This window comes from Erinaceus europaeus, chromosome 15 (assembly GCF_950295315.1).
Source record: "Erinaceus europaeus chromosome 15, mEriEur2.1, whole genome shotgun sequence".
In the NCBI taxonomy this organism is placed as follows: Eukaryota; Metazoa; Chordata; class Mammalia; order Eulipotyphla; family Erinaceidae; genus Erinaceus; species Erinaceus europaeus.
Window position 1 is genome coordinate 72705039 of NC_080176.1, and position 27526 is coordinate 72732564.

At 45.2% G+C, this 27526-nt stretch overlaps 1 protein-coding gene across 5 annotated transcripts in view; it reads right to left on the reverse strand.

The window, feature by feature from the left end:
- Positions 1-6312: 6312 nt before the first annotated feature.
- FECH (ferrochelatase) overlaps positions 6313-27526 on the reverse strand; it is a 56974-nt gene continuing 35760 nt past the window's right edge. For 4 of the 5 annotated variants that reach the window (XM_060173937.1, XM_060173935.1, XM_060173939.1 and 1 more), the window contains 7 exons: positions 26927-27061; positions 23096-23202; positions 18477-18575; positions 13652-13759; positions 12527-12691; positions 7954-8013; positions 6313-7486 (listed from right to left, as the gene is read on the reverse strand). In XM_060173937.1, coding sequence (XP_060029920.1) covers positions 7352-7486; positions 7954-8013; positions 12527-12691; positions 13652-13759; positions 18477-18575; positions 23096-23202; positions 26927-27061 — 809 coding nt within the window. In that variant the 3' untranslated portion in view covers positions 6313-7351. The remainder of the gene's footprint in view (positions 7487-7953; positions 8014-12526; positions 12692-13651; positions 13760-18476; positions 18576-23095; positions 23203-26926; positions 27062-27526) is intronic. The other variant, XM_060173940.1, reaches the window with a different exon arrangement.

A 27526-nucleotide genomic window follows, 5' to 3' on the forward strand; every position in this document is an offset into this window, starting at 1 on the left:
GATCTAATAGCTTTTTCCAAAATGGAGACCCCAAATCTCATCTTCTATATTCTTGCCTTTAGGATCCTGATTATTAAACAGCTTGTTCTGCTTTACATCTTAATGCTTTTCAGCCAGCAAGTGGCAGATGTTACCATGACGCCAACCTGACTTCCCTAGGCAGGCGACCTCACCATTGTGTCCTGGAACCCCACTTCCCCAGAGCCCTACCCCACAAGGGAAAGACAGAGGCAGCCTGTGGTTAAGGATCCACCTGCCAATACCTATATCCAATAGAGAAACAGTTACAGAAGCCAGACCTCCCACCTTCTGCACCCCAGAGAGATCTTTGGCCATGCTCCCAGTGCGATAAAGAATAAAGAACAGTGGAGGGGATGGGATACAGAACTCTGGTGGTGGGAATTGTATGCACTTATATCCCTCTTGTCCCACAATTTTGTCAATTATTAAGGAGAGGAAGAGAGAGAGAGAGAGAGAGAGAGAGAGAGAGAGAAAGAGAGAGGGGGGGGGGGGAGAGAGTTATTTTAACAGAGGACATAGATTTATTACCAATCCAATGTTCTTTTATAGCTTGTAACATCTCAGTGCATTTCCCACATCTAGAAAATGCTGGGAAGGATGTTCCTGGGCCATCTTCAGGACTCTGATGGGGGTAGGGGAGAAGGGGTCAGCCAGGATAAAAGCTTAAGGATGTGGCCTGAGGCCCCATCCAGACTCGTGCTGCTGCAGTGACCTGAGCACACAGATGGCCGCCAGCTTTCACAGTTGCCCTCCAGCCATGATTACACAAAGTCAGCTCTGAACCCCAACTCTGCCCATCCCAGAATGGGGCAGTGAGCACAGCAGGGCTCCCAGGACTGCAGACCATCTGGTGCTGTGACTCTGGGGTGGGTAATGCCCCGCCTGTGGGGGCAACAGTGGTCTGACCACCTCCTCCTGGTGCATTTTAGGATCAACATACTAACACCAGGTTGAGCAAGGATCTCTCTTACCTGTCTCAGCTTAATCTTTCTTGAGTTAAATACCCAATTTAGCAGAAAAGATTAGCATAGGGGGTAAGAAATATAGGCCCTGTTCTAAGAGATTAATCCTACCAAGTCAGTGTTTCCCCTAAACAAATAAAGCTGAATAAAACCCATGTTTGTTTTTTAAACTGTTTTTAAGACCAGTTGGAAACATCAGTAGCCTGATAGTACTTTAGAATTTTTAAAAATGTTTTAATTATCTTTATTTATTGTACAGACGGCCAGAAATTGAGAGGGAAAAGGGAGATAGAGAAGGAGAGAGACAGAGAGACACCAGCAGCTCTGCTTCACCTCTCATGAAGGTGGGAACCTGGGTCTTTGCGCACTGTAACATGCATGCTCAACCAGGGGCTTCATCCACCACCCGGCCCCTTGTACTTGAGAATTTGAAGCTGGGGCAAAGAACTAAACAGTTTTCTTTGTTTTGTTTTTGTTGTTCTCTGTGTGTGTGTATGTGTGTGTGTGTTTTGCTTTGCTTTTGTTTTGTTTTGTTTTTCTTTTTTTTTAATTTATTTTATTTATTTATTCCCTTTTGTTGCCCTTGTTGTTTTTTTATTGTTATAGTTATTATTGTTGTTGTCGTTGTTGGATAGGACAGAGAGAAATGGAGAGAGGAGGGCAAGACAGAGAGGAGAAGAGAAAGATAGACACCTGCAGACCTGCTTCACCGCCCGTGAAGCAACTCCCCTGCAGGTGGGGAGCCAGGGGCTCAAACCAGGATCCTTACGCCGGTCCTTGTGCTTTGCGCCACCTGCGCTTAACCCACTGCACTACAGCCCAACTCCCGTTTTGTTTTGTTTTTACCAGAGCACTGCTCAGTTCTAGCTTATGGTGGTGCGGGGGATTGAACCTGAACTTCAGAGCCTCAGGTATGAGAGTCCCTTTGCATAACCATGATGTTATCTATGCCTGCCCCAACTAAACAGTTTTCTAAAGAAGAGACACATGGCCCACAAGCACATAGAGGAACATTCCACAGCACTTATTATTAGGGAAATGCACATTAAAACTCCACTGAGATTCCATCTCATACCTGTGCCAATGGTCGACGTCAACAAAACAGGAAATGACAAGTGTTGGCGAGACTGTGGAGAAAAAGGGATTCTGCTACGTTGCGGATGGGAATGCAGACTGGTACAGCGCCTGTGGAAGGCTGCATATTAAACATACCTTACCAAAAAAAAATAAAATACCTTACAAACCAGCAATATCACTCTTAGACATTTATCCAAAGGACACTCAAACATTAGTCTTTTTTTTATTTATTTATTTTCCCTTTTGTTGCCCTTGTTTTTATTGTTGTTGTAGTTATTATTGTTGTCATCATTGTTAGATAGGACAGAGAGAAATGGAGAGAGGAGGGCAAGACAGAGAAGGGGATAGAAAGACAGACCTGCAGACCTGCTTCACTGCCCATGAAGTGACTCCCCTGCAGACGGGGAGCCGGGGGCTCGAACCGGGACCCTTATGCCAGTCCTTGCGCTTTGAGCCATGTGTGCTTAACCCGCTGCGCTACTGCCAGACTCCCTCAAACTAATTTGAAGGGACATATGCACCCCTTTGTTCACAGCTGCATTATTCACAATAGCCTGAGTGTCCATTGAGAGACGACTAGCTGAAGAAGTTATGGGATATTATACTCCATGGAAGACTACTCTGCCATCCAAAGAAGATGTTTTTGTGTCCTTTAGGACAAGTAATGGTTGGAACTGTGATTATGCTTAGCGAAATAAGTAAAGACAACTACCAAATGGTTTCACTCAGAAGTGTGATCTAGAGAAGTGATGCACATGAACTTATACACACACACACACACACACACACACACACACACACACACACACAGAAGAGAACAGTTTCTAAAACATTGTGAGAACTATGGTGGTTATTTTTGGGAGGTGGGGTAGTGGGGACACAGTACTTGGTACAGTCAGTAACCCAATATCCATTACAAATAAAAATAGAGTAGAACAGACTCTTTAATAGACCTTGTGGCTGGTTGTATATGAGTGACTCAAGGCAGAAAATTCCACCGTCTTCATGCCTACATAACCAATAACATCTAAATAATTTTAGTCACAAAGGGAATTGTAATGGGGGGTCAGGCAGTGGTGCACCAAGTTAAACACTCAAAAGTCTTCATGGTACGAAGCTTAAGGACCCGAACAAGGATCCAGTTCCAGCCCCCGGCTCTACCCCTGTAGGAGGGTCACTTCACAGGTGTCTTATCTTTCTTTCCCTCTCTCTGTCTTCCCCTCCTCTCTTAATTTCTCTCTGCCATATCCAATAAAATGGGGGGAAAGGCCAATAGGAACAGTGGATTTGTAGTGCCCAGTGATAACCCTGGAGGCAAAAAAGGGGGGGGTGAATGTAATGGTGGACTAGAGACAGAGTTCATTAGGCAGGGGACTGGCACTGTCATGTGTGCGACCCAGATTCAAGTCCCAGCACCATATGGGAGGCACGGTCACAATGGATGACGCTTCAGTGCTGCGGCGTCTCCCCGCCTTTATCTCTGTGTCTCTCTAGATCTATCTGAAGGCAAAATCAAGTAGCCTGGAGCAGAGAAACCAAGAAGGTCCTATATTAAACTTCTCTCTTTTTTAAAAACATTTATTTATTTTGGATATAAGCAGAGAGACGCTCTGGAGGGAGAGGGAAAGAGAGAGGAAGAGAGAAAGTGACACCTGCAGCACTGCTTTAACACCCACGAAGCTTTCCCCCTGCAGATGGGGGCCAGGAGCGTGAACCTGGGTCCTTGAACACTGTAACATGTGTGCCTTCCCAGGAGTGCCACCACCACCTAGCCCCAGTTAGTTTTCTCCGACTACTTGAGCAAGGATGTGTACTGGTAGAGGTATGGTCAGGAAAAGTCATAAGTACATCTCAAGAGCTCCTAACAATGAGCTTCTCTAAGTGCTAGAAACTTCTTCCCAACACTATAAAGGTCAAACAGATGCAGAATATACAGCCACTAAAAGAATTCCTTTCATCTGACCAGGGGCCAGGGCCTTGGGCTCTGTAACAGCCCTGGAGAACTAACCTGCCCAGTCATCACAGCTCCCGCAAGGCTCTCTGAACCCATAGATTCATAAGCAAACAGCCAGGACTGGACTTAAGTGCAGCTTGAAGAGACTGCCAGCAGTTCGTGGCTAGTGACCAAGGCAAACGTCTGCATTTCCAAGCTGACAGATAGGCCAGCAATCCCTGGGCACTTTCGGCTCTGGAAGGGCTGTTGCTGATTTTGCTCTTGCAAGTGCTACCTTGCTTGTCTGACCCTCAGTCTCTGATCAGTGACAACAATGGCAGTGAATGGAGTGCAGGACTTGCATGCATGAGGCCCCCAGTTCAGTTCATTTCATTCATGTTTTAAGTATTTATTTTGCTCATTTGCTGTGAGGTATGAGAAGGGGGGGCAAGACACCACTCAGGTACATGTGGCACCAACTATCAAACTGAGAGCAGCAGGCCTGCTAGTCCTGCACTCTACCAGCTACTTCCACCACTGCCATTTATTTATTTTTTTAATTATTTACTCTTGAGAGATCTGAAACACACACAGAGAGAGAGAGAGAGAGAGAGAGAAGAGAGAGATGGAGACGGAGAGCAGTGGTCTGGCACATGTAGTGCCAGGGATTGAACCTGGGACCCTCGCACATGCAAATCCTGTGCTCTATTTGCTAGGCCACCACCCCAGGCTGGAGACCAGGTTAGATCCCCAGCACTTTATATGTCAAAGGAGAGTGCTGCTCTAGTCTGTCTGTCTGTCTCTCTCATAAAATAAATCATTTTGGAGGAGCAAAAAGAAAAAAGGCAAAAAAAATTTTAAGAAAGGTTTTAACAAATATTTTATTTATTTGATAGAGCCGGAGAGATCAACAGTGAAGAGAGAGAGAGAGAGAGAGAGAGAGAGAGAGAGAGAGAGAGAGCTGCAGCGCAGCTTCACCACTCTGGAAGTTCCCGCCTGCAGGCAGAGACCAGGGCCTGAACCTGGGTGCCTGCACTTTGTAACACTGGTGCTTAGCCAGGTGAGTCACCACCCTGGCCCAAGGCAACACTTCTTAAAGCAACAAACCTCAGGTGATGATTCCAATAAAGCCTCCTCTGCCTTTCATTGCAAGGGCCAGGCTGACCCCAAATCAAAGACAAGGCTATTATCCCAGAAGGCCCAGTCACTGTCTGGGATAAAACAGGCATACTTTGCAAATGGGTGGGGGTGGGGGGTTCAGAAAGCCAGTATACCCCCCCCCACCAATGCCCTAATTGAACTTCTAAATATATATGCATGGAGGTCACAAAGCCGCTGAAGCCAAGTTTATATTCAGTCACAAAGCCACTGAAGCCAAATTTCCTGAAGGAGGAAAAGAGGCCAGGAGGCCAGGAGCTGTCTGGGGGCTGCACCGCTAACCCTGCAGTCCCATCACTCAGGGACAGCCACTCAGTCTACCTTGAGCCGCAGACCCCCAACAGCAGAGAGAAACAGAGAAAAATCCTAAGCAACTACCTATCCTGTGGAACCTTCCTCTGCATGCACAGTATACCAGTAGGAAAAAAACAGCTGAAAAATAAATATAGATATTACTCAGATTTCAGAACAGGGCTGGGGAGATGGCATAATGGTTATGCAAAAAGTCTTTCATGCCTGAGGCTCTGAGGGTTCAGAGTCAATCCCCAGCACCACTATCAGCCAGAGCTGTGCAATGCTCTGGTCTCTATGCCTTTCTCTTTATCTTTCTGTTTATATCTCTCTTACATAAACACGCAAATGAATAAATAAATAAATAAAATTTTCAGAACAGTTATCAGTGTAGGGGAAATATCAGTACTGCAAGGCAAATTTCTTCTATTTAACAAGTTTGACTATTAACTCATTTGGATTAGTTCTGATTTAACAGTGAGCATGAATCAAACTGGCTCAAACCTTAATGATGTCATAATATTTACTAACATAGTAAATCCTGAGCAGAGAAGGTCTATCACTCCTCCAGTACTTCTACTTAATGAATTGGCTTTACAAAAAAAAAAAAAATCAAAGAAAGGCTCTCTGAAGCACAAAGTTTTAGGAGCGGGAGAAAAGAGAAAATAATCATTACATATTCCTTATGGATCCATCAGAGATTTTTTTTTTAATCCATTTAAATCCAAGTATAGGAGATCAGTTTCTGATCCCACATTATTCCTACCTTTTTTAGAACCAATTTCCTCTCACCAACTCAAGGTTACAATGGCATTTCAAATACCCACAGGAAAAGAGTGACAGGAAACAAAATCATCAGATTAATAGGTAGCATTTCAGTGATCACTTCTCTTTATTTTCCAAATCTCCCATGACATAGTTTTTGGTAATAAAAAATGAACAATTAAGAAAGGATCCGAGGTTAATAAAGCACAGCTGATTTCGTGAGATGCTTACTCAGATGTACAGAAAGGAGACATTCAACCCAGGTGACAAGGCGCTCCAAGGAAAGGCTGGGATCCTGGAGACTGAGAGATGGAGCCATCCTTGGTGTTTCCTGAAGTGGGACACCCCCAACCCCCCCCCATTCGCCCCCCCTGCAAGCCACCTTTAGATTTGGCACTCCCTCCTCTCCCCTCCCCTCCCACCAAGGCATGCCTCACAAAGGCTGGATTTCTGCCTGTTTGTCAGCCTTATGTGCCTGGGGAGTCACAAAGTGCTTTTGGAATCTGCCCGTGATTAGGTTCTGTGGTGAGAAGTGGGGTTCAGACACAAGCACCAAAATCACCAATTCAAGGTGACATTGTTGGCCAGTGAGGCCACTGTCACAGTCACATCACCTCCCCCATAACTTGTGGGTTTCAGGAGGGATTTGGTGGCATTTCTGTTTCAAATGCTATCTCCCTGATTTAAGTATGATCACTTAAAAAACAAAAAACAGCGAAGACCAGAAGGCAAACAGATCTCATACTCACGACCTGTAGGGGGCACTCTCTCCATGCCTTGCAGGAGGTATTTTAGGCAGTAAAACAAAAGCTATTTAAAAAAAATACTTTATGTGCATCTCCTAGGATACATTTTCAAAGCTTTTTTTTTTTTAATAGCTTCATGGATCTTCCAAAGTAGCTAGGCTTTACGCAGGGAAAGGGCATAAATGCTTACTGTATCCACATATAAAAATAGAAAACACTCCATAAGGTCTTGAAAGTTTGTGCCTCCAAAAAAAAAAAAAAATTACAGGATTTGTACCCAAAGGCTGTCCACAGACTAATGGCACTTGCTTCCTGGACCTCTAAGCATGTTGTCTTCGACATCAGAGACTTCTGGAGACTGGGCATCTGCCTAATCCCGTGGGGTCCCAGCGGAGGGGTCACAGCTGCTGGTTGGTGAAGAAGGATTTAGTCTCCCTGCAGACAGGATTTACACAGAGCGGACAACTCAGAGTCAACTGCTTGGAGCACAGCTCGTCTGACTGGATATGGGAGTGCACCAAGTCGGCCAGGGCCTAGAGGGCGGGCAACAGGAAGCCGAGAGTCACCGGGAGCCAAGAGTCTGCCCTTCTCCCCACTGCTCGTCCCCACCCATCAGCCCACATAATCACTGAGTTCTGGGGACTGCTTCTCATCTGAATTATGGATCCTTTGAGCCCGATTCTATAGCCCAATCCTAAGAATCCTCGGCTTAGAGGAAAAGTCAAAATAGAGATCTGAGCAAATGAGATCTTCCTGCCCCAACCCAGTCTCTGCGAGACAAGAAGACGGGGCGGCTGGAGGGTGGGCAGGAGCAGGAAATAGGGGCATCTGAAGGGAAGGAGAGTGAGCAGATCAGGAATTCAATTTTACTTTTTGTAATTAATTGGAACTCAGAACACTCTAATATGTGAGAAAAACCAATATTCTGTAGCAGCTTCTCAGAGGATTACTCACTAGCCCGTCTGTTCTGCCAACCCGGTTGGAGACAGTAGACAGATACCTTAGAGAACAATGGATTTCCATTAAGAGACTCTGCTCTTCTGATGTTTTCAGCTCCGCACTGAATCAAACAAGAACAGGGAGGGAAACCACAGATGTTTAATTTTCCTTTTTTTTTTAAGAATCTGATGCTGTTCACACACACACACACACACACACACACACACACACACACACACACACACCTCTCCAAGTCTTCCCAGATCACTCAGAAGTGAAAAAGCCATCGGGCCGGGCACATCTGTTGAATTTTTTCACCTGTTAGAAACTGCTCTTCCGGGAACCGGGTGGTGGCGCACCTGGTTGAGTGCACATGTTACAATGTGCAGTGACCTGGGTTTCAGCGCCCAGTTCCCACCTGCAGGGGGGAAGCTTCACAAGTGGTGAAGCAGGGCTGCAGGTGTCTCTCCGTCTCTCACCCTATTTATCCCTCCCTTCCCTCTCGATTTCTGACTGTCTCTATCCAATCAATAAATAAAGATAATAAAAAAAAATTTAAAAGAAAAGAAACTGCTCTTCACTTTCTGTTCCTTTCTACACCACCCCCTAGCCCATCCCGTGGCTTCTCATTTGTATGGAGATTGTATTTGATAGAATTCCCGATTAACTTAAATCTGCTTAACCACTGTTTTGTCTTGTTTTCCTCTGCTGGGGGCTCTTGCGTGCATGAGATTTCACTGCTCCGATCAGATTTTTTCCTTTTTAAAATTGAGATAATAGGGCAACAAAAGGGAAAATAAATACTAAAAAATAATAATAATAAAGTTGAGATAAATAAAGGGAATGCAAAAGAGGAGCGAGACCACAATGCCCCTCGACTACCCCCTGGTGCTGTGCATGGTGCATGGTTAAGTTCCTATTAACATCAGGAGACTGGCGTGGGGGAAGCCCTGATTCAGCAAAGGCATGATTCTCAGTTTTGAAAAGCAACTGTACTAGTCAGGGAGGTGGCACAATGAGTAAAAAGCAACTGTATCATAAAACTTCATGTCGGGCTGGAGACGGCTCACCGGGGAAGAGAGTGAGTGTACCTCACCATGTGCAAGACTCCAGGTTTAAACCCTGATATCACCAGAGATTATCAGAGAGCACCACGGCACCAGGAGAAAAAAAAAAAAAAAAGCAAAACAAACAAAAACTGGCCGGGGAGCAGTAAAATGAATCATGCATGAACAAGACCCCAGAACCACAAAACTAAACTGAACGGGCAGAGGGGAGATAGCATAGTGGTTCTGCAAACAGACTCTCATGCCTGAGGCTCCAAAGTCCCGCACCAGGTTCAATCTCCCGCACCACCAGAAGCCAGAGCTGCGCAGTGCTCTGGTGTTTCTCTCTGTGTCTCTCTCTGTCTGCAACTCTCTCAAAAATAGAAAATGAATAAATAAATAAAATACTTAAAAAAAAACTTAGTTTAGAAAAAAGGAAAAGAAAACAGTGTACCTGTCATCGGTCTGGAGGAAGGACACTTGTCTGATCTGGAGGAAGGACACTTGTCTGTTCTAGATCCACCTGACAGCTCCCTTTACTTGGGGCTCTTGTACCGCTTCTGCTGGTGTCCAGAGGCCTGCCGGAGTCATTATCCGTTAGGAGCACGGGCACAGAAGCAGCCTCGACCTCTTTCATGCACTCCCTTAATTAGCTATTTGCTACCCTCTTGTGATCAGTCTGATTACCACAGTAGCAAATACCATCCTGCATGTCTTACAGCACGAGACAGGGTGGAGAAAAATGACTGCTGCTCCATTTCCTGGCCTGAAACCCAAGTCACAGAGTCTAAGCCACAGCTCTGTCTCTATGGAGACCCTCAACTTTCTGGGCACAGGGACCCAAGAAGCCCTTATGTTATCAGAGTGTCCAGCCCCGGTCATCTCTGTGTGATTGATGGAGGCCAGGCCTCCAAGGCTGCTTTCCCCCACTCTGGGGCTGGGTGGCAGGTGCATAGTAGGGTGGAGAATGGGTTGCAAGAGATTCACAGCTGGCACTGCCTCTGCAGGGTTTTGTATCTACCTGCCAGCCATCAATCAAGCACCGATGGAGTTCGGTAGAGCCTAAATGACTTGTCAGTGGTTCTGATAAAGAATTTATGGGAAAACCGTAATTGGCTAAATGAAGCTGCAGGTTGTCTGTGGATTTCACTTTAACGATGCCTGTTATATCTCACCCTGACCTTGTCTAATTGTGAATTTGTAAAAAAGAAAAAAAAAAGACTCAAGTGCATTTATAGTTCATCCCACATGCCTGCTTGAAAAAAGCAAGCTTTTGTTTTCACTGAATGGTATTCACAGCCATTCATATTGTTAAATCAAGGTCATTCCTTAGTAATTAAATGGATTAACATTTTAGTTACAAGTAATTTTTTTTTTTACAGAGAACAGAGAAAGTCAAGTGGTTATGATTTCTTTCATTACTTTGATGGGAGACTATACTGTGTAGCCTGGGAATGGTAAACTGCATGTTTGAGGCCTTGACTGCGCACGCGTGTGCATACACACACACACACACACACACACACACACACACACACACACAGAGGAATATTTCTCATTTGTTTTGTAAAGGTGGCATAACAGACAAAGCACTGGACTTGAAAATAGAAGTTCACAGCTTGATCCCCAGCATCACATGTGTCTGAGTGGAGCGCTAATTCTCTCATTAATAAATGAGGCTTTTAAAAGACTAATTATTCTGATTTTGTTTAGTCATAAGCTAAAATAAACTTTGTGGTGTCTTTATCCAGTTACTATTATTATTTTGATCAGAATTCTGCTTAGCACCAGCTTATAGTGATGCTGGGGATAAAACCTGGGCCCTCTGAGCCACAGGTATGAAAGTCTGATACATAAACCATTGTAGTATCTCTCTCAGCCCAATCCACATTTTTCTTTTTTATATATCCAACCTCCTTCCTTCTTCCTTCCTTTTTTTTTATTTTTTTTATAGAGACAGAAATTGAGAGGCAGGGGGAAGACAGAGAGGGAGAGAGAAAGAGACGACTTGCAGCACTGTTCACTGTTCCTGCAGGTTAAGGACAAAAGGCTTGAATCCAGGTCCTTTGGCATGGTAACGTGTGTGCTTTTAACAAGTGTGCAAGTCCTGAGCGCTGTGGACTTGTGCCCAGTGCCAGAGAACCAAGCTAAACATGTCTCATAGAAGTCACTGTTGGCAATGGAGCCCTCAGCCTGTGACGGGAGTGGGGTGTGTTTCTGTAGGAGTCACTGTTGGCAATGGAGCCCTCAGCCCGTGACGGGAGTGGGGTGTGTTTCTGTAGGAAGCGCAGTAAAGTACGTGCCGATACTGAGCTCCACTGCTAGGGTTTGGCCCTAAGAAAATAACGGGCTGAGCTGTGCATAGCAGGCTGGAGAGGGTCGCAGGAGACTTGCAGCTGGCATGCACCCCTGCAGGGTGGTAGCACAGCAGATTAAGAGCATGATGTGAAACGCAAGGACCACATTAAAAGTCCCAGCTCCCCACCTGCAGGTGGGTCACTTCACGGTGGTGAACTCCATCGATGTTTGATTGATGACTGGCAGATAGATACAAAAACCTATAGATGGGCCTTAAAATTCAGTGACTCTAGAGGTTGGATGGTGCCCCATATGGCTAAGCACACACATTACCATGTGCGAAGACCCGGGTTTGAGTCTCTGCTTCCTACTTACAGGGGGGGAGCTTCATGGGCTTCTCTCTCCCTCTCTACTTCCCTTCCTCTCTCAATTTCTCTCTGTCCTATCAAATAAATAAAAGGGGGCGGGGAAATGGCCTCCAGAAGCGGCAGATTCATCCTGCAGGCACTAAACCCCAGTGATAACCCTGGCCTCAAAAAAAATGGGGTCCAGGTGGTAGCGCAGTGGGTTAAGCACACCTGGTACAAAGCGCAAGGACCATTGTAAGGATCCCGGTTTGAGCCTCCGGCTCCCCACCTGCAGGGGGGTTGCTTTGCAAGCAGTGAAGGAGGTCTGTAGGTGTCTATCTTTCTGTCTTCCTCTCCTCTCTTGATTTCTCTCTGTCCTATCCAACGGCAACAACAATAACAAGGGCAACAAAATGGAAAAAATGGCCTGCAGGAGCAATGGAGTAGTAGCGCAGACACCAGGCCCCAGTGATAATCCTGGAGGCAAAAAAAAAACAAACCTTTGAATCTACAATCAGTCTGGTTACAGAGCTGCCTGTCTGTGTGCATAAGCCAATTTCACTCATTCCAAAACTAAGGCAATGTTAAGTACTCATTTCCTTTATTTTTTAATTTAATTTTTAATTTATTTTTAGATTTATTCATATATTAGTGAGAGAGAAGGAAAAGAAAAGTCCCAGAGCACCACAGCATCATTCTGGTACATGTGATGCTGGGGACTGAACTCAGGACCTCATGGGTGAGAATTCAGCTTTCTAGCCTCTGTGCCACACTACCAAGACCCTGTTCAGGACAGTGTTAATTTTCAAGTTGATAATTTCGTATGCTCCAAGATGATGTTGTAAATATCCACATGGCCCTTGACAGAAAAAAAAAAAGAGGCCCCCACCCCTGTTTTAAAGCAAGTCACAGTGGGGTTAAGCCATCATGTGGGCACGTTTACCTCGCTGGCCAGGGTCTGAGAGCACTCAATGTCCAGTTCGTAGAGCGTTTCGATGTGGTCACTGGTAAACGCTATCGGAACCAGGAGAATGTTCTTCCTGCCCCTCTTACACAGCCCTCTGACGGTCTCTTCAGTCTGAGGACCCAGCCAGGGCATCGGCCCAACCTATGAGAAAGGATGAAGAAACACACGCAGGCTCCTGTCAGGAGTGTGGAGAGGTGACTCGGAACCTGCAGACGATAGGGAAGCCACCCTTCACTTCTACATGAATGGGTCTGGGTACATCTACAGTGAAGCTCAAACCCTTCCAGAAACTGGAATTGAAATAACTGCCATCACAATTGAAAAAAAAATTGAGGGAATTGGTAGTAGTGCAGTGGGTTAAGCGCAGGTGGCGCAAAGCACAAGGACCAGCGTAAGGATCCCGGTTTGAGCCCCCGGCTCCCCACCTGCAGGGGAGTCACTTCACAAGCGGTAAAGCAGGTCTGCAGGTGTCTGTCTTTCTCTCCCCTCTGTGTCTTCCCCTCCTCTCTCCATTTCTCTCTGTCCTATCCAACAACAAGACATCAATAAGAACAACAATAATAACTACTACAACAACAACAACAAAAAAAGGGCAACAAAAGGAGGAAAATCAAATTTTAAAAAAAAGAAAAAAAACTGAGAGTAGGGAGTCGGGCGGTAGCGTACCGGGTTAAGTGCAGGTGGCGTAAAACATAAAGACCGATGTAAGGTTCCCAGTTCGAGCCCCCGGCTCCCCACGTGCAGGGGAGTCGCTCCACAGGCGGTGAAGCAGGTCTGCAGGTGTCTATCTTTCTCTCCCCCTCTCTGTCTTCCCCTCCTCTCTCCATTTCTCTCTGTCCTATCCAACAACGATGACAACAATAATAACTACAACAATAAAACAACAGGGCAACAAAAGGGAATAAATAAATATTTTTTAAAAATCGAAAGTAAATTCACAGAGCACCACTGGCTACTTGCTTCCCACACTGAGCAATCTGACTGCAGAACTGCTTGTCTGTGCGAGCAAACAAGTCAGCTCGCTCTAGAATCAAGACCTGAAGTAGAAGTAAGTGGTGGAGGAGCCAGCAGCCGGCAAACCTGCAGCAAGCAGTCACCTACCTTGGACTGCCACACCAGGCGGTAGGGGTTGGAGAAGCCCAGCACATCCATGACTCTCTGCACGGTGGCGCCCACCTCTTGAGGATAGGGGTCCCCTCTGTTGACCACCTGCAGCAGAGACAAATGGTGGTCGGTCACCGACGCTGTGAAGGGTCTCTCTCTAGAGCCTTGGGCAGGGGAATGACACTAGCCTGGGCCCAAGTTCCTCCTTTCTGTCTTCACTGCTAACATGATACGATCTGAGTTCAATTACCAACACCCCCTTCAATCATTTCTTCATCTGTACAGGAGAACTCTAAGGCTACCTTCATTCCCTGGAGACAACAGGTCTCTCTGCGCTCCATCTGGAATGGGGAGAGCCAGTGAAGAGTGGACAGGGGACTCCGCAGGAGCTGAGATTCCTGCCTGGCTGGGCACTTCGAGGGGCTGGTTTTCAGACAGCAAGTGAGAGAGGTGGATAATGAACAGAACTACTGAGTCAGCAGGCGCCAGGCAAACAGAAGAGATATAGGCAGTAGGACAAGAGAGAGGAGAGACAGCACAAAAGCTGACTCCATACTCCTCAGCACCAATATCTCTCCTTCTCTCTCTCTCCCCCTCTCTCTCTCTGTCATCTTTCCTCAACCAAGCAGACAAATGCTTGATGCACAATTCTGTCTGATAAAAGCTGACAGAACAACATATCAGTATCTCTAAAACTGTTCACCTGTGGGGCCAGGGAGGTGGCTCGGAGGAAGGGCACAGACCTTGTATACATGAGACCCCGAGTTCAATCCCCAGCAGGCTTGTTCTGTTTGCCCCCCCCCAAAAAAAAAAGTTTAACAAAATAAAAATGTTGAATGAAAGCTTTATCTTTACAGCTTTTAAAAAATATATTATTTATAAAATAGAAACATTGACAAGACCATAGGACAAGAGGGGTATATTTCCACACAATGCCCACCCCCAGAGCTCCATATCCAATCCCCTCCCCTGACAGCTTCCCTATTCCTTATCCCTCTGGGAGCATGGACCCAGGGTCATTATGGGGTGCAGAAGGTGGAGCCTTCTGTAATTGCTTCCCTGCTCTTTACAGCTTTAATACGGTGTACAGTAGCTTCCTAACTCCCTAACCTAGCTCTCATTCTCCTCATAACACTTGTTCCTTCCTAGTGTGCTGGGCTAGCTTCTTGTGTATGGTATTTACAAGAAACATACACGTGGAAGAAATGAGGAACTGGAAAGGCATCATTAGAACAGCACAGAAATGCCTCCTACAGGAAAGACTGAAAGCGAGTAGGCAAGAATCCAGGAACAAGACACCTGCATAGTCTCTCCCAGGATATTTTCATTTATAAGGATAAACTGGGGCGAGGAACTAGCACACCCAGTGGAGTGCATACTTGACCATGTGCAAAGACCTGGGTTCAAGCCCCTGGGTACCACATGGAACCACATCTGTGGCAGCCTGGGAAGCTCCACTGAGGGTGGAGTTGTGTTATGGTCTCTATGTTTTTGCCCCCGGGGCTAGAGATGAGGCTCAGTGCCTGCACCCTGAATCCACTGCTCCCAGTGGTCATGCTCCACCCCCCTTTTTTCTTGATAGGACAGAGAGAAATTGGGGGAGGACTAAATAGGGAGAAAAAGAGAGATATCTGAGGCCTTGCTGCACTGCTCGTGAAGCTTCCCCTCCTCAGGTGGGGACAGGGGTCTTGAACCCAGGTCCTTGCACATGGTAACAAGTGCTCTCAACCAGGTGCACCACTGCCTGGCCTGCCCCGCCCCATCTCAAATAAAAAATGAAAATGGACAACCTGGAAGGAATGGAATCGAGCACATGTAAGACCCCAGCAGGAGGGAGGGGAGGGTTGGGAGGAGGGAGAGGAGAAATAAGAGAAGAAATAGAAGAAAGAGAGAAATCATTAAAGGGGAGAAAAAGTCATCAGCGCAAATATAGGATAGTAGAAGCTGCTGGAAGCTTTTTTCCTCTCCAATCCTACTGTGTTCCCTAGGCTTTGCTCCTGAATCCCATGACTTCATGGCACTTCTCAGTCCCACGAGGGGACCTTGGGCACCCCCAAACCCCTGAAAGCAGTTTTCTGAATCCGGGAGGAAAAAAGTCAGTGAAGCCGATGGCAAAGGAGGTGCAGGCAGCACCTGGAATCATTCATGGATGAAAACATGGCTCCTCCCTCCCAGTGTGAGGGCATCTCTCCTAGCCCTTCACACATGGACGATCCGGGAGGATGAAGGCAGAGTGAGGGTGGCTGCCTGAAGAAGGTCTGCAATGGGGGGCCGGGTGGTGGCGCACCTGGTTAAGTGCACATGCTGCAGTGCACAAGAACCTGGGTTCGAACCCCCCGGCCCCCACCTGCAAGAGGGAAGCTTTGTGAGTGGTGAAGCAGTGCTGCAGGTGTCTGATTCTCTTCCTCTCTGTCTCCCCCCCCACACACACACACACACACCCATCTCTATTTCTGGCTGTCTCTATCCAATAAATAAATAAAGATAATTTTTAAAAAATGATCCACACTGTATGACACCTGAAAGGAGACCGTGGGATTGTTCCAATGAAAAAGTGGTGTGTGTGTGTGTGTGTGTCGGGGGGACCATTCCAGAACAGAGCAATTCATCTCTTAGAGTTGCCTACTGCTTAGTTGAGATGCTAAGAAGGGAAAATGCTGCAAAGGACTTGACCTTGCTGACCACCAGGTGGCAGTAAAGGCCAACTAGAAGAGCAACCCCCAGACACTCCATTAACCACCCCACCAGAGAAAGAGAGGCAGGCTGGGAGTATGGATCAACCTGCCAACACCCAAGTTCAGCCGAGAAGCAATTACAGAAGCCAGACCTCCCTCCTTCTGCACCCCACAATGGTCCTGGCTCCATACTCCCAGAGGGATAAAAAACAGGCAAGCTATCTAGGGAGGGGATTGGATAGAGTTCTGGGGGAGGGAATTGTGTGGAAATGTACCCCTCTTATCCTATGGTCTTATCAATGTTTCCATTTTATAAATAAAAATTTAAAAAAAAAACCCTGCAAGACACCCTTCAAAAATGTACCTATTCACATGCCCATCGCAGGTCCAAGCCCAGCCCCCACCTCACTGGGGGAAACTCTGGTGCTGTGTGTCTTTCTTGCGCTATGTGTCTTTCTTGCTCCTTGTATTTGTCTGAAAAAAGTCAGCGTGCAGGAACAATGCAACAGTAAAACAAATAAATAGCCTCTACCCCTGGCTTTGAAAGCTAGTCTCTGGGACACAATGCTAGCAATGCGCACTTCACATACAGAGAGCAGGAGTTCGGTCAGTTTTGTTTCCAAAATGCAGCCATGGGCTGAGAGAGAGCACAGCAGTGGTTCACAGGATTTGCAGGCAGACACACACACACACGCACACACACAAGCACACACACACACACACACACACACACACACACACACGCATGCGTGCGCGCACATTCACTGCAAATGCTATGCACAGATGTGTCATTTTAATGAGGATTCTGTCCAACACAATGAAGTAAGGGGCAAGTAGATCACAACCTGGTTTCCTTTATATCCACTTACCAAAATATGCTCCCATGTCTTACCAAATTAAAAAACTAGGGGCCGGGTGGTGGCGCACCTGGTTGGGTGCACATATTACAGTGCGCTAGGACCTGGGTTCAAGCTCCCGGCCCCTATCTGCAGGGGGAAAGCTTCACAAGTGGTGATGCAGGGCTGCAGGTGTCTCTCTGTCTCTCTCCCTCTCTATCACCCCCTTCCCTCTTGACTTCTGGCTGTCTCTATACAAATAAATAAATAAAGATAATTTAATTTTTTTTAAATATCAAATAAAAAAACTAGTAATCCCTTCCTGAGATCCAAGCCGCCCCTTCTCAGCCTGGATAACAGAACAAAACTGAGAGCATTGTCTAAATGGAGGAGCTATAAGTCAGCACACTGGACCATCCCTCTGAGCCCCGAGGGAAAAGTCTTGCTTTAACTACCCCACTTAATTAAAATTTTGTTTTAATTTAAAAAATATTTATTTTTACTTATCTGATAGGACAGTGAGAAATTAAGAGGGAAAGGGAAGATAGCGAGGGAGAGAGAGAGAGAGACACCTGGAGCATTGCTTCACTGCTCATGAAGCTTCCTCCCTGCAGTTGAGAACCAGGGCTTTGAACCCAGGTCCTTGCACATGGCAACACATGCTTTCAACTTAATTTAAAATTCTAATAAATGGAGCTCTTATCACATTAATTTTTTTTTGGATGGAAACAAATAGAGAGGTAAGGGAAAGGTAGAGAGGGAGAAAGACTAGCAGCCTTGCTTCATCACTCATGAAGCTTCTTTCCTGCATGTGGAGACCAGCAGCTTGAACCCGGGTCTTATGTGCGCTCGATCAGGTATGCCACCACCCAGCCTCTGTGTTAACATTTTTTTTTTAAATAAAATCTTTTATTTATTATTGGATAAAAACAGAAATCGAGAGGGGAGATAGAAAAAGAGAAAGAGAGAGACAGAGACAGAGAGAGAGAGAGACCTGCATCTCTGCATTACCACTCGTGAAGCTTTCCCCCTGTAGGTGGGGACCAAGGGGGCTTGAACCCAGGTCCTCGTGAACTGTAACGTGGGTGCTTAACCAGGTGCACCACTGCCTGGCCCCTGTTAACATTTTTAAAGCAATTTATTATAACAATTTTCAGATGAGTGTAATTTGAATGGTTATTGGGTTTCAAGAAGTGCGTCTAGCTAAATGAACACCAAGTTCAGCCTGAGATTTGAGAATCCATCCTTGCAGTAGGGCTATTAGGGCAGACTCCCTACCAGTAGATCATTCCAGAAAATGTTTTTACTTACAGTCATTGGCAGTGAGTGAGCAGAAAAGAGAATGACCACGTCGCCTCTCTTCTCAGGTGGGAAGTAGTCCAGTTCTTTCCGAATGTTGTTTGCAAAGCACTGTGGGAAGGTTGAAAAAGTCCAGTGAGGAGAGAGGAAAGAAATGGAAAGAAAAGAAAGAAAGCATTTTTACAATCAAAATCTCAGAGCAACCCTCAAAATCCAGAACTCTCTTTTCTTGAAAAACTGCCAACAGTACAGTCTTCACTCGCCTTGGTTCATCATCAGAACGGCTCATAACGGTTTCAGGGGCCTAGGGAATTTGATGGGAAACTTCTAAAGCTCGCTAATGGCTCCCTGAAAATGAACGCACTGGATCTGCCTTCCCCGGGGAGGAACAGGGCACACTTCCAGATGGAAAGGAAACCCAGATGGGAAGGAGAAGTTGTTTTAAGACCTCTCATTTGCTCCGTTAGCAGGAAAACAGCTTACGGGGTCTTTCTAAACCTTCCTTCGTTTGGCTTTTGGGCATATCACATGGTAATACAGGAGACAGAAATAGCAGAGGAATGAGGTGATCTGATTCTGGGGTTATAACCTTCCCCTTCTGAGCCCAGTCTCCGCACTGAGTCGGCCTCTATAACCAACCACCTTCCTGACAACAGATGAGAGGTTGTACAATCTCATTATTAAATTCACAGAGGAGGGGCAGATGCGGCCGACCTGGGGACCTGTTTAATCACATCTGTGGAACCTGGGCTAGAATGGGGGGGTGGGCTCCTCCCCCACAGCTCTGTCTGCCAGACCAGTTCCTTCCCTTCCTCTCATTGCCACTTGGTGATTCACATCAATAGGTGCTGAAATGCCAGATCTGAAGAGCCTTTCTTTCATCTTACACCTTAATCATTCTCTGTCATTTAGCTTATACAGCAAATGCTGCAGAGGACACTCATGGGTCAAATGACAACCTGGAATATGAACACAGATTCGACGCATTTAAATATCAGTGTTAAATTCATTGAAGCCGAATATAGTGCCATGGTTACGTAAGAGACTACCCTACTTCTCCTTGGGAGGGATCGTATATGTGTGCTTATAAATGTAGGTATATACATACTCACAAATGGCTCAAAGAATTATATACACACAGAGCATACAAATGACAAAGCAAGAGCAACTTAATACAGGGGAGTCTAGGTAAAGAGGAGAAGGAAGCTCTTTATATTATTCATAGCTGTGCAATTTTTCTGCATGTTTGGCATATTTTGAAATAAATGTTGTCGTTGATATTGCTAATTATAAAGGAGAGTCAGCAAGATAGCCCACTGGACAGAGTTCCTGCTTTGTCAAGGACACAACCCGGCTTCAAGCCTGATTCCCGCTACACCCAAGGAAGCTTCAGAGTTGTGCTATCTTTCCCTCTCTCCTTCTATCTTCCTATTTCTCTCTGAACATAAACAAACTGAGAAATGTTACCCATGTACAAACTATTGTAGTTTACTGTTGACTGTAAGCCATTAATCCCCCAATAAAGAAATTTTTTAAAATCCTGGTCCCCACCTGCAGGAGGAAAGCTTAGCAAATGGTGAAGTAGTATTGCAGGTGTCTCTCTGCCTCTCTCCCTATCACCCCCCTTCCCTCTTGATTTCTGGCTATTTCTATCAAACAAAATAAAGATAATAAATTTTTTTAAGAAGAAATTTAAAAAAAATCAGCTCAGAGACCAGAAACAAACAAAAGGGGGGGGGCAGGGAAAAAACAATTTAGGAAAATGGTAAACACACACCTTCGATTGTTGGGTGTGCGAGTATATGAGTGACTAATTCTAAAGAGAGAACAAATTATTTCCTAATAATTACTGAGAAATTATTCATCTTTCCTGGCCTATGAAATTTGGTCAATACATTCTCTAAGGCACAAATTGGTGCCGAGATAGTCCATTTCTTTTTCAAAATTTATATAATTTACCTATGAAGTAAAGTAATAGAATTTACTATAATCAAAGGCAATGATTACTTCAGCAGGGGAATGAAATCAATGCAAGTCAAGCAAAGAGAAAATGGAATAATAATTTTTAAAATGTTCAAAAATGCCACTCCTCTGGCAGGAGATAGCTCATCCAGCACAGGGAATGTCCTGCCATGTTCCAGGAGCCAGATTCGAGGCCCCAGAACCATGTGGAAGCATTATGCAGTATCAGAGAGAAGCTCTATAAACAATGGAACAAGACTGTGAGTCTCTCTGACTTTTTTCTAAAATATTTTATTTATTTATTAATGAGAAAGACAGGAGGAGAGAAAGAATCAGATATCACTCTGGTTTTATGTGCTGCCAAGGATTGAACTCAGGACCTCATGCTTGAGAATCCAATGCTTAATCCACTGCACCACTTCCTGGACCACTCTCTCTGTTTTTTTTTTCTGGCTAAAAATCAAAAGAAAAAAATAAAATAATCCACAGAAGCAGTGGGGACATGTAGCCATAAGACCCTGGCTACAAATAATATATGCAAATAATAATAATAATATAATTATGATTCCTCTCAGCACAAAGGGAACTAACAGGTACTGCTGGGAGATGTTGATAAATATATATATTTTTTTCCTGGTGGTCATTACAGTATTTGAAAACTAAGGATTCTCAGAAAGGGTTATTTTTAGACAGCAACCTAGGAGAGGAGGAACCTACATTCACTGCAATTACTCCAACAGCAGGCAAAAAAGCAGTATTAACAGATAAAAGTAAGGTGACGAGTCACTTTACATAGTCAGTTTACCTATATAACATGTAGAAATGTAAATGCGAAAAAATGCTTTGTTGTAAACTATGTATTTGGGATTTTTTTTTATTTCATCTACCTATCAAACCTCCTCCTGAAATCTACTGAGCATGAAGAGTGAGCATGAACTTTCGTTTCCATTTTCATTTAATCTTTTCTTGGTTTTCCCTTTCCTCCTCTCTCAAGACTGTGGGTAGAAGCACACTACGCACGGCTTACGGTTACAGCAGACTCGAAGCCTTTGTCAAAATCTAGGCGCTGTGGGCAAGTCAGAGTGCTGCTTAAATCATCTAAAATCCATCTGCAGTGTTTTCAAGGCACAATCCCTCTGCAGAATGAAAGAGGCAGGCGGCTCTCAGAGCCTTCAATCACACCAGCTCAGAGGGGAGATAAATGCCTCGAAAATTCCCTTTCATTTCATGACGGGAGACTTCCTCAGTCAAGAGACCTTCCCATCTTTTTTGCCTCCCCTCTTTCAAAGGGCTGAATTTTAATGCAAACCTACTTACTCACTGGATCAGGGCAGGCAGATGCTGCGCAGATCGCTCTGTGCTCTGCTGCCACATGGCAGAGCTGACCTCAAACACCCTAACACATCTCCCACCACGGGCCTTCGAGAGCAGAGGCAGAGTGGGTGCTGTGGGCTGCACTGGCTCCTGGGCACTGAGGCCATCGCTACATCCATCTCTGAGGGAAGCTGCCATCTTTTCATCTCTACTTAAAACTGCATTTCCATCTCCGTGTTAACCCCTGACATTTCTCTGTCCTAAGATTTTGCATCCTGGAGAACTGGCGTGCTTTTACTGAAGCTTATAGCACCATCTAGTGGCAGCAGGTAATAAGTAACTCCAGGATTTTAAGAAAGTTAAACTGATTTTCTTTTTTTTTTTTTTTTTCTGAATGTACAAGGAGTGAAACACAAACAGGGTGAAATTGAAGTCACTTAACACTGCTCCAGTCTAAGCTAATTAAAGGGCAGAAACACCCACTGGCAGCACAGAATTAGATTTACATGACTGAACGCAATTACCAATTGTGGTCTTGTATCCAAAGGACAAAAAAGCATATAAGGACACCAATTCAAAGCCCATGGGCTCTAGAACTGTAGCCTTAACTGAGTCTTCTAAATTCAAGCATCTGTTACCGCAGATATAGACTGAGAAGGATACATTTAAATCCTTTTAATACATGAAACTCTTCTCAATTGAAATGTTAAATTTTTTTTTTCATGTTGCAGGAAGTAGTTGAGAAGATCACATGCCCAGTGAAAACCACATTTTACAGGTAAATATCATTTGCAAACTTACAAAAGCTTTCCAGAAACCACATTTCTCCTGGGTCACTCAGGAACATTCAATGAGCTGTGGGCCAGAAGACGCAATTAAGGGGAGAAGAAAACGGAAACCCCTCTTGTGGTGGATGCATAAAATGTAGACAGTCACCTTCGAATATCTTAAACCTTTGGCCCCTTCAGGGGATCCAGAAAAAGAGGACATGCCAGCCATTCAATCTACGAGTGTAAAGGAGCTGAAACCCTTTGCGCAAGTTCTCAACGTTCTTCTGGTCCCTGAGAAACAGACGGCTGTGGTTGCAGACTGTCACGTGCAGCGATGTGACTGACAGCCATCATGAAAAGCCAGAATCTAACCTTATCTCTAATCTTCAATTTTATTTATTTCCCCCGGCTGTAATAAATTAAGACTCTATTCTTGGTTTGTTTGGGGGTTTTGCTTGTGTTGCTGCTGTTATTGTTTTTCTTCTCCCAGCAGACAATTGAAGCAAGATTAACAGTGAGCTGAGAAGGACCCTCGGAGACCAGGCAGGGACAAGAATGCCACCTGAGCTAGAAGGCCGGGCCTACCTGAATGAGGAGGGGGTGTGTGGGCCACCTGTCAATGATGCTCCACTTCATGGCGGGCTTCTTTCCCACGTGGCGATAGTATCTGTAAATGGCATTCAAGCTGCTGCCTGAAATACACCAGGGGTGACTTAGTAGGTGCCTGTGGCTCATGGGAAAACGTCAAAACAAGAAGCAGGTCAAAGCAGAAGCTCCAAGTTCCAACAAAGTAGCTGCTCTTACACTGAAGCAGCCTTCCCACATCATCTCAATGCTCTAAAATACAAACAGACTGAATGATCCTGCAAATGAAGGTCACTGAAAAGCAATCAGTCTGAAGGGCCTTTCAAGGGGCTGAGGCCAGGCCTAGTGAGAAACGCGATGGCAGTGGATTTAGGAAAGACAGGCGCTTGTGACTTGCAGAAGTCAAGTCTTAACATTCAAAGGGTGAGTTTACAACAGTTTTTTTTCCCCTTGTGAAGGGAATGGGCCCCATTACAGAAATCACAGAAATCACAGGGCTTGAGGAAAGCAGGAAAGCGGCAGCTGGCCCTGACCCTAGCTTGCACAGCCCATTACTGTTTCCTTCCGGCTTAGTTCTTTCCGATTATTTTTCTTTGTAGCTGCTTCATTTTTACAAAGTTTTGTTTTTCTTTTAGTTCAGCAAATATGAAATGTTGTATGATGGGCACATGAACATCTTTGACTTAATGTTAAGAGCTATTTTCCCAGCATTACATGAAAAGCTTTATAACCATCCTTGTTTGTGGCTGGGTGAGAACAGCCTACAATGACGTTTCTATGAATAGATTCTATTTTTATCTGCTTCGACAGAATCATCATCATCCCTTTAAATAAGTTTAATGGATATCAAGTCCTTGATCTAGCAAAACCCATACTTCTGTGCAAAATACGGAAATCAGGAAAATCCAGAGCCGAGAGGAAGGTGAATGGTGCCAACTCAGAATAACTTTTTCCTAGACTACAGCTGATTCTAGGGTACAGCCTTAATTATAGAAATAAATTGGGGGTCGGGCGGTGGCGCAGTTGGTTAAGCGCATGTGGCGCAAAGCGCAGGAACCAGCTTAAGGATCCCCGTTCGAGCCCCTGGCTCCCCACCTGCAGGGGAGTCGCTTCACAGGCGGTGAAGCAGGTCTTCAGGTGTCTATCTTTCTCCCTTTCTGTCTTCCCCTCCTCTTTCCATTTCTCTCTGTCCTATCCAACAACGAATTGCGTCAACAAGGGCAATAATAATAACCACAACGAAGCTACAACAAGGGCAACAAAAGGGGGAAAAAATGGCCTCCAGGAGCGGTGGATTCATGGTGCAGGCACCAAGCCCAGCAATAACCCTGGAGAGGAAAAAAAAAAAAAAAGAAAAAAAGAAAGAAATCCCACTGGGGCCGGGTGGTAGTGCATGTGGTTGAGTGCACATGTTACAATGTGCAAGGACCTGGGTTCGAGCCCCCAGTCCCCACCTGCAGGGGGAAAGCTTTGCAAGTGGTAAAGCAGTGCTTCAGATGTCACTCTGTCTCCCTCCCTTCATTTAATTTCCTTCCCTCCTGATTTCTGGCTATCTCTATTCAATAAATGAATAAAGATAATTTAAAAAATTTCAAAAGAAGAAATTACTCCCATTTTAGATCTCTTTTTTAGTCTTAACATAGGGAAGGGTCCCAAAATATTTCATGCCTCCGAACACCAATCCACTGCTTTCTCTAGCTCTGACAACTATTAAAACTTATTAGTTTGTAATTTAATTTAAAAGAGCATTTCAAATGTATCCTTAGGCTGTCTCAATTTCTTCCCTTCATCCCCACTCTCCTATTCAAAATGAGTTCCATGTTGTCTAGCAGAAGACAACTGAGTCAGAAAAATCCAAACTGAAGCCATTTCAGGTTCAAAAACAAGCTCTCCAGAAATCACCAAGTATCACCGCCATGTTCACATTGAAAATCACGTTTTGCAGGTGAATATCACTGTCACTCATACAAAAGACTTCTCTAAGTCACATCCATTCTGGTCAGTCAGAAACGGTGGGGGAGCTGTCAGGAATAACTCCGTGAAAAATGAAACAGCACAACAGTGGCTTCGAAGAATGAATGTGCTTCCCAAAGATTTGAAAACTCTGGGGTGGAGAAGCAGCTGCCCCTGTTTGTGAGGGAGGCACACTTGAGAAAGTCTACCTGGACATGAAGACTCTGAAGACACTGGTCAGCCAGCTGTGAGGAGACCCCACAGCCAGCTGTCTTCACAATTTGTCCAGGTGTGAGAGCAGACATTTACGCTGCATGCCTTTGCGTAGTGTTTAAAGGTAGGCAAATTTGAGCTTAGAAATGTGTAAAATCTGACTCATGTTCTCCAATAACATAGGACAGGATATTCTTAAACTGCAGGTACAAGCCTCAAGGTGACAAGTCAAACTCTAGAAAGTGCCTGAGAACTCGGGTATTTTCATCTTTGCTCCGAACCAATATTTGAGGTGTGCGATGGGTTCTGAACTGTGTTTCCCCTTGCAGTCACAGAAACAAGATGCACAAACACCCCAACACAATTCAGAAGCAGGAATGTGCTGATTTCAGCCCTTGAAACAGAATGCAAACAAATGCACTTGTGAGGAACAGTAGAAGTTATCCTGCAATTCAGGAGACAAGAGACCGGAAAGCAGGTTACTCTGCAGTTCCAGGTAAATACATAAGGAAACAACACACAGTGATATTTCCCAAAATCCAGGATCCTGAGAAGTTTGCAACAGGGACTGCAAACTGGACTTTGGTTTATCCATAACCAACCCATAACTAGAGCATTAAAAAAAACCTCAGACTGGGAGTCGGCTCTCCCAGCAGCTCCTACATGTTACAGTGTGCAAGAACCAGGGCCCAACCGGGAGCTTCACGAGCAGTGGAGCAGTGCTACAATTTCTCCCTTTTCTCTCTGTCTCTCCTCTTCTAATACATTGGTTTTAAAAATGGACACTGGTGGGGGCCAGGCAGTGGCACACCTGGCTAAATGCAGACATTACAGCACAGACGCAGTTTTAAGCCCCTGGTCCCCGAATCTGCAGGGAGAAAGCTTCACAAGTGGTGAAGTAGGGCTGCAGGTGTCTCTCTGTCTCTTTCCCTCTCTTCCCCCCCCCACCAATTTTTCTCCGTCTCTGTCCAATAATAAATAAATTTTAGTGGCCCAGGAGGTGGCGCAGTGGTTAAAGCGCTAGACTCTCAAGCATGAGGTCCTGAGTTCAATCCCCAACAGCGCATGTACCAGACTGATGTCTGGTTCTTTCTCTCTCTCTCTCCTCCTGTCTTTCTAATAAATAAATAATCTTTTAAAAATAAATAAATAAATTTTAAAAAGAATAAGTAAATAAAATTAATGGGCACTGGTAGTAGTAGATTTGTGTAGACACCACGTCCCAGTGATGACCCTGGTGCCTAGAATAAAATAAATAAATAAATAAATAAATAAATACATGCCAATATTGTGAATGTGATGTGGGCAAACAGAACTTTCAAAACAGTAAACAGCTACCTACCACCTTTGATTCACTCATGAGAATTTTAAGAGCTTTATAAAAACACACCTTGTAAGTGTAGTAAGTGGCGTACAGTTTGTTGCCAGTCCACTGGACGAGGCAGACAGCACACAGCGCAAGCAGCCACAACCACCCACCCGCCATTTGTAATTCTCCGTCCAATGTCCAATAACTCAAGGGGCAGATGAACCATGCGATTTCGATGGGCTGACCTGAACTCTTGTGTTTAAAGCAGACAGGCTGGATTTGCCATTCAAATGGCAAATGATTTACTCTTTCCTCCCTGCCCAGGCCCCCCTCTGGTGGTCAAAGGCCTCCCTTACCTGTGGTGGAGCAGCTATACTGGGGGTACTGAGTGAACGCGATCGCCCTTTCAAGCCCATCTCTCTCCATCTCTTCAATTGCTTCTTCTGTGAGCGGATGGACATACCGGAATCCAATATAGTATTTGTGAGGGGCTATTAGGAAGCATGTGTGGAAAGGAGAAAGGATTAATCTTTATATAGATTCCTGGGAGTCGACAAACATAAAGGCAATGGCCAGAACAAAGGAGCGTTGGCCTCATTTCTTCAGATGCCCAGAGTGTAGGCTAGTGCAGAATATTCCTTGGAGCTTATCTAGGCTTCAGCAAAGACGAGGACTGTTAATCACTGCTTTCTGGGCTCAACCTCCCCTCCTGTTCCCCCACCCCTACTTACTCTCTCACACACACTTTAACTGAGCACAATGGTTTGCAATGTTCTTTTTTGTTCTTTTGTTCTTTTGTTGCCAGATTATTGTTCAGCTCTGGTTTCTGGTAGTGCTGAGGACTGAACCTGGGATTCTGAGGCCTCAGGCATAAAAATCTTTTGCTTGGGAGTCGGACGGTAGCATAGCAGGTTAAGTGCAGGTGGCGCAAAGTGCAAGGACTGGCATAAGGATTT